Raw genomic sequence first — 6905 nt, forward strand, 5'->3', positions numbered from 1 at the left:
GGAAATAATAAAATAAAATTTAGGGAAAGGCAGATTAGGTTTAGGAGTGGGGAGGAGAGGGGTAGTGGGAGGAAGTGTAAGTAGGAGGATAGGGAATTCTCTCCTACATCGCTCCTTAATAAACTGGGAGGGAAGCGGGGAAGGCCAAATAGCATCGCCGGACATATATTACATAGTTTGCAACTCCAACATTACTCTCTGCATTAACGGTACTGATGCAACTCCAACATTACTCTCTGCATCAATGGTACTGATGCAACTCCAACATTACTCTCTGCATCAACAGTACTGATGCAACTCCATTACTTTCTGCATCAACAGTACTGATGCAACTCCAACATTACTTTCTGCATCCATGGCAGGAAATTGGAATCAAGCAGTTACCAACAAGGGCCCTGAACTTGGCAATCGGTGAAACAGATAAGTATGGGTAAATAAGTGTGAGAGCTTGCTGGGAAGAGTGGATGGGCTGTTTGGTCTTTTTCTGCTGTCATTTCTATGTTTCTATCCCGTGTGGATTCTCATGTGACTTGTGAGGGCACTCTTCAAAGTGAATCTTTTATTACATTCACTACATGAGAATCGTCTGTCACCTGTGTGGATTCTCATGTGTTTTGTGAGGGCACTCTTCAAAGTGAATCTTTTATTACATTCAGTACATGAGAATGGTCGCTCACCTGTGTGGATTCTCATGTGACTTGTGAGGGCACTCTTCAAAGTGAATCTTTTATTACATTCAGTACATGAGAATGGTCGTTCCCCTGTGTGGATTCTCATGTGACCTGTGAGGGCACCCTTCAAAGTGAATCTTTTATTACATTCAGTACATGAGAATGGTCGTTCCCCTGTGTGAATTCTCATGTGACTTGTGAGGGCACTCTTCAAAGTGAATATTTTATTACATTCAGTACATGAGAATGGTCGTTCCCCTGTGTGGATTCTCATGTGACCTGTGAAGTTACTCTTCAAAGTGAATCTTTTATTACATTCAGTACATGGGAATGGTCGTTCCCCTGTGTGAATTCTCATGTGACTTGTGAGGGCACTCTTCAAAGTGAATATTTTATTACATTCAGTACATGAGAATGGTCGTTCCCCTGTGTGGATTCTCATGTGACCTGTGAAGTTACTCTTCATAGTGAATCTTTTATTACATTCATTACATGAGAATGGTTGCTCCCCTGTGTGAATTCTCATGTGTTTTGTGAGGTCACCCTTCACAGTGAATCTTTTATTACACTCAGTACATGAGAATGGTCGCTCCCCTGTGTGAATTCTCAGGTGTTTTATGAGGGCACTCTTCACAGTGAAACTTTTATTACATTCACTACAGGAGAATAGTCCCTCACCGGTGTGGTTTCTCATGTGACTTATGAGGGTACTCTTCACAGTGAATCTTTTATTACATTCACTACAGGAGAATGGTTGCGCTCCTGGGTGGATTCCAATGTGACTTGCGAGGGCACTTTTCACAGTGAATCTTTTATTACATTCAGTACATGAGAATGGTCGCTCCCCTGTATGAGTTCTCAGGTGGTTTGTGAGGGCACCTTTCCTAGTGAATCTTTTATTACATTCACTACATGAGAATGGTCTTTCACCAGTGTGGATTTTCTGGTGTCGGGAGAGGTGTGCTTTGTTAATGAAACATTTTCCACATTCAGTACAGGTGAATGGTCGCTCCCCTGTGTGGATTCTTACGTGCTTTATGAGGGCACCCTTGAAAGTGAATCTTATATTACATTCACTACAGGAGAATAGTCCGTCACCTGTGTGAATTCTCATGTGTGTTATGAGAGCACTCTTCATAGTGAATCTTTTATTACATTCAGTACATGAGAATGGTCGCTCCCCTGTGTGAATTCTCATGTGTTTTGTGAGGGCACTCTTCACAGTGAATCTTTTATTACATTCACTACATGAGAATGGTTGCTCCCCTGTATGAATTCTCAAGTGTCTGGTGTAGGCTCGCTTCACAGGGAAGCTTTTATTACATTCACTACATGAGAATGGTCTTTCACCTGTATGGATGTGGTGGTGCAACATTAGCATACTCTTGAGTAAAGGTTTTCCCACACTCCATACAAGTAAACGGTTTGTTTTGAGTGTGGAGTTGCTGGCGATGGGTGAAGTTTTTGTTTCTTAAAAAATATTTTCCACCTTTACTGCATGAGAATGGTCGTGCTCCGGTGTGGATTGTGTGTTGTAATTTTAATTTATACTTACTAATTAAACTTTTCCTCCTTTTACTGCAGGGTAAGGGGTGCTCTGGTTTATGTATGTTTAGGTGCACTTTTAGATTTTTCTTCTGCCTGAAGGTTTTGCCACATTTGTTACAAAGAAATAGTGTTTGGAGGGGGTGGGATTTCTGGTGCAATAGTAAATGCGATTCCTTACCAAAACTTTTACCACAGAAGTCACACAGAAAGGATTTCTTCCCTTTCCCCACCCTCTGGTGAAGGTCAGAAGTATTTTGATCACTGTTATTGCTCTGGCAGGGGCTCTCTGTGCTCACGTGTCTCTGGTGCTCAGGGATGACTTTGACCTCCATCTCACATACAGTGACACCATCCTGTAAGTCTCCTTCAGGGTCTCTCTGCTTCTCTGACTCCTGCTGACTAATCCTCGTGATTCTCCTCTCAGTCCCCTGTGAAACATTTTCAAAGACAGTTCCTGATTCTTTTGGGATCAGTCCTTCTTCCATAGGATGTTCTTCTCGAATCTCCTCCTTTAGGTGCTGTGTGACCTCATCACTTGCTGGTGATAGAAGAAGACATTAATCATGCATTAGTGACCATGCAAAAGGATCTATGTTTCGGATCCTATAATCACTGCTCTAGCAGTGTCACACAGTGATAGAGCTGCGCATTTCTGACCAACCACTGGTGACCATGAAAATCATCTAACAATGGGGTTTGCACCAAAAGCCTTATGAGATGAGCTCCTAAATATGTATAACTTAGAGGAGAGGAGAAAGGGGGAAATATGATAGAGACACTTACATACTTGAAAGGTAATATTGCTCAAGAAGTAAACTTCTTTTGAATGGAAAATAATTTATAGAGCAAAGGTCATGATATAAAGTTCCAAGGGGGGGAGATATTTTTTGTTCATAGAAAATGTGGTGGATGCCTGGAATTACCTCATGGAACTGTTGGAGATGAAAACTGTAATAGAATATACAAAATAACAGCGGGATAAACACAGAAGCGAGAGATGGAGAGAATGAGAGATAAGAGGTCAGGAATATAAGCAGCTTGCTGAAAACAGAGCAGATACTCCATAGATAAAACCTGAGAGGGAGAGAAGAGGGAGGAGAGTGGGGGTAGGATAAGCTTGGAGGGAAAGGAAGAGAGTTACCATGGAGGGACAGGACTGAGTTATCCAGAGAAGGGCCGGTGTGATGACAGTACAGACAGGAAGATTCTCTTAGCGTGAAAGGTGATGGCTTAATGAGAGGAAGAAAACTTTGTAAAGCAATGGACAAGGCAGAAGACAGAATGGCCGAGGATATGAAGAATATGGGAGGCTGACAGGCAACTGATGTTCTCAATGGACAGAAGTGGGGAATGAGATTGGATAGGGTTAGTGTCAGGAAGAGGAAGGAGAATGGATCCGTAGGTAGGAGAGAAGGGAAAAATGGCCCTGAGACAGCTAGAAGTATGCAGACAAGCTGAAACCTCCCTATTATATCAGTGCATGGGGTAATGACATTCATGAAGCAAGCTCAGGCCTCTTGTTACTGCTGTTCATGTTCAGCTAATTGTAAAACAAGAATGTAAGCGACTGTACGTGCACGTGGGAGCCAGTGAGCAAAGATACGCTAGAGTTTTAAATCTCGTGCACAAGTACGTGTGTATGATGTAAAATAGGCCTAGCATGTGTACTCGAGCAGATGTAAAGCACATTTCTTCCTTAAGAATTTGTCGGCTTTAACGCTTACAGGGAACAGGATTTTAAAACATGCTCAGGTTAAAGCCAGTCCCAGTTTAACCCATTAGCCTACCAGCTTGCCCAGTCTCTCTCGGGGTCATCCAGACGCTTCCAGTTCTTCATCCTGCACTCCCCCCAGTTGAGCAAGACCCCTCACCCTATTGTGTTAGTCCTAAAAAAGTGATTTCTGCAGACTTAACCTCATCAGGAGCAGCAGGAAATAGATGCAGCTAACAGTGCGCCACGAGCAGCGGCTGCCGGATTTACACACTGAACTGCTGGCCCCGCCCCTTTTTTTAGCACGAGCAAGTAATTAGCAGCTTTTGAATTTCATGTCGCTCACGTGCGGCCACGTATTCATCTTTTAGTGCCAGTAACGCTTTTAAAATTTGGCCCTCAGCAGCAGGCCCAGGACTACTGATCCCACATCAGTAGTCCTGGGCCTGCTGCTGAGGGCTCAGTTAAGTCCCTTGAGAAACTTTGTGGATGCTCCCCAGCAGGTGCCTCATGTAAGACATCTGAGATAAATTCCTAGACTGATTCACAAGGGGCCGGTCTCACGTGAGAGAGACAAACAACCAATCTCAGGTGCCAGCTCAGAGACAGAGCAATGCTGGAGCTGGAGTCAGGAGAAACGTCACAAACGACCTTCAGTAAATCAGCCCTCGAGTCCGCTAAACATGCAGATAATGCAATTTTTACCTAGGGAGATGAGGGTCTCATAATTCTCCTTCATCACCTCCCTGTAAAGCTCCTTCTGCCCTTCATCTAAATACCCCCACTCCTCCTGGGAGAAAGAGACAGCGATGTCCTCAAACGTCACCCGCACCTGAAACACAAACCAGAAACACTCAGGGACACGTGGAGGGGCTCAGGGTGCATTAGATCTCAGCCTGATTTATTCTCATAACATTTTATCATTGAAAAGAGATACCAGGACCTCTCTTCCCCAGGAAATGCCAGATTTGTTGCCCCTAGAATCAGTTTCCTCCATAGACCCCAGGGTTTTCAAATCAAACTGGAAACCATTCCCTAATACCAAAGACACAGAATATGAAATGTCATTGTGTGGATAAATCACATTATAATAAAAAGGAAGCTATAAGAGCATTATCCAGAACATCAGGAACATCTGGTTCTATTCCATCAGGAGGACTCACTGTGCTAAATCCTAACAGGGCAGGAAGAGTTTGGTGTCCTGGCCAGTGACATATCTCGCATTGTGATGTACAAATTCTGTATTCAGGGGTGTTGCAAACCATGGGCACATAGGGATCGTGCCCCAAATCTCAAACAGCTGTTTGGTTTCCTTCTCTGCAGGGCAAAGGAAAGGAGAAATTAATACTTACCTGATAATTTCCTTTCTTCTACATTCAGGCAGGTCAATCCACACAAATGGGTTATTCATCTCTACCAGCAGGTGGAGACAGAGTAAAAGCTGACATCAAGAACACATAGCCCTGTCCCAACATCATTTATTTAACATTTTTTATATACCGAGGTTCTAGAGACAAAATCACTAAGCACTTCGGTTTACAGACAACTATTGAAATGACTGACGTAAGTCTTACAGAGAACAGGAAACATCAGCCTACAAGTATTCTCTGGAAAAGCCAAACTGTACAAACTGCTCATAAGAACATGCCATACTGGGTCAGAACAAGGGTCCATCAAGCCCAGCATCCTGTTTCCAACAGTGGCCAATCCAGGCCATAAGAACCTGGCAAGTACCCAAAAACTAAGTCTTTTCCATGTTACTGTTGCTAGTAATAGCAGTGGCTATTTTCTAAGTCAACATAATTAATAGCAGGTAATGAACTTCTCCTCCAAGAACTTATCCAATGAAGAAATTACTTACCTGATATTTTCGTTTTCCTTAGTGTAGACAGATGGACGCAGGACCAATGGGTATAGTGTACTCCTGATAGCAGTTGGAGACGGATCAGATTTCTATCTGACGTCAGCCCCTAGTACATATACCCCTGCAGGAAGTGCAGCTCTTCAGTATTCTCCTCGAAAAGCATTGTGGATATATGTGTGACTGACTAATTTGATTAACTTGGATAACTTCATAACTTGGTTAAACATTATAACTTGAATAACTTGAATAACTTGAACTGGTTGAATTGACTATAGCTGGAGACCGCCAGTGTACTGAACCGGAAAGCGTCGACACCCGGCAGGATGGATGCCCTAGGTAAATGAAAACGTGGCTTACCCCTGAATCATTTGAAAGACCATGTGTAACGGCAGCCAAGGGTGGGATGCGGAGTCCATCTGTCTACACTAAGGAAAACGAAATTATCAGGCAAGTAACTTCTCCATTTCCTAGCGTGTAGCAGATGGACTCAGGACCAATGGGATGTATAAAAGCTACTCTCGAACTGGGTGGAAGGCTGCCCGTGACCCACTTAGTACTGCTCTTGCAAATGCCATGTACTCCCGAGCCTGAACATCCAGACGGTAGAATCTGGAGAAGGTATGGATGGAGGACCATGTCGCCACCCTGCAGATCTCGGCGGGTGACAGCATTCTAGTTTCTGCCTAGGATACTGCCTGGGCTCTGGTAGAATGTGCCTGGACTATAGATGCAGTGTCTTGCCTGCTTCTACGTAGGCTGCCTTGATAACTTCCTTGATCCAGCGGGCTATGGTTGCCCGCGAGGCCGCTTCCCCTTGTCTCTTTCCGCTGTGAAGGACGAAAAGGTGGTCCGTTTTTCATACGGGTTCCGACATTTCCAGATACCTGGATAGGAGTCTGCCGATGTTCAGGTGGCATAGACTACGGGCTTCTTTCGAACTCTTCAAGTCATCCGCCAATGGTAGCGAGATGGTCCGGTTAAGATGGAAGTGTGAGACCACTTTGGGAAGGAACGAAGGGACCGTGCGTAGCTGGATGGATCCCGGGGTGAGCCTAAGGAACGGCTCATGGCAGGACAGTGCTTGTAGCTCCGAGATGCGGCGGGCAGAACA

General features: G+C 44.2%; 1 protein-coding gene across 1 annotated transcript; it reads right to left on the reverse strand.

Moving 5' to 3' along the window:
- Window positions 1-603: 603 nt before the first annotated feature.
- LOC115081542 (gastrula zinc finger protein XlCGF57.1-like) lies at window positions 604-5477 on the reverse strand (the record flags this gene model as incomplete). Its single annotated transcript, XM_029585977.1, has 2 exons — window positions 4636-5477; window positions 604-2757 (listed from the first exon to the last, which is right to left on the reverse strand). A coding segment is annotated over exon 2 (1449 nt), but the record flags the coding sequence as incomplete, so codon positions are not given.
- Window positions 5478-6905: the final 1428 nt, after the last annotated feature.

Source organism: Rhinatrema bivittatum, unplaced genomic scaffold (genome assembly GCF_901001135.1).
Source record: "Rhinatrema bivittatum unplaced genomic scaffold, aRhiBiv1.1, whole genome shotgun sequence".
Taxonomy (NCBI): Eukaryota; Metazoa; Chordata; class Amphibia; order Gymnophiona; family Rhinatrematidae; genus Rhinatrema; species Rhinatrema bivittatum.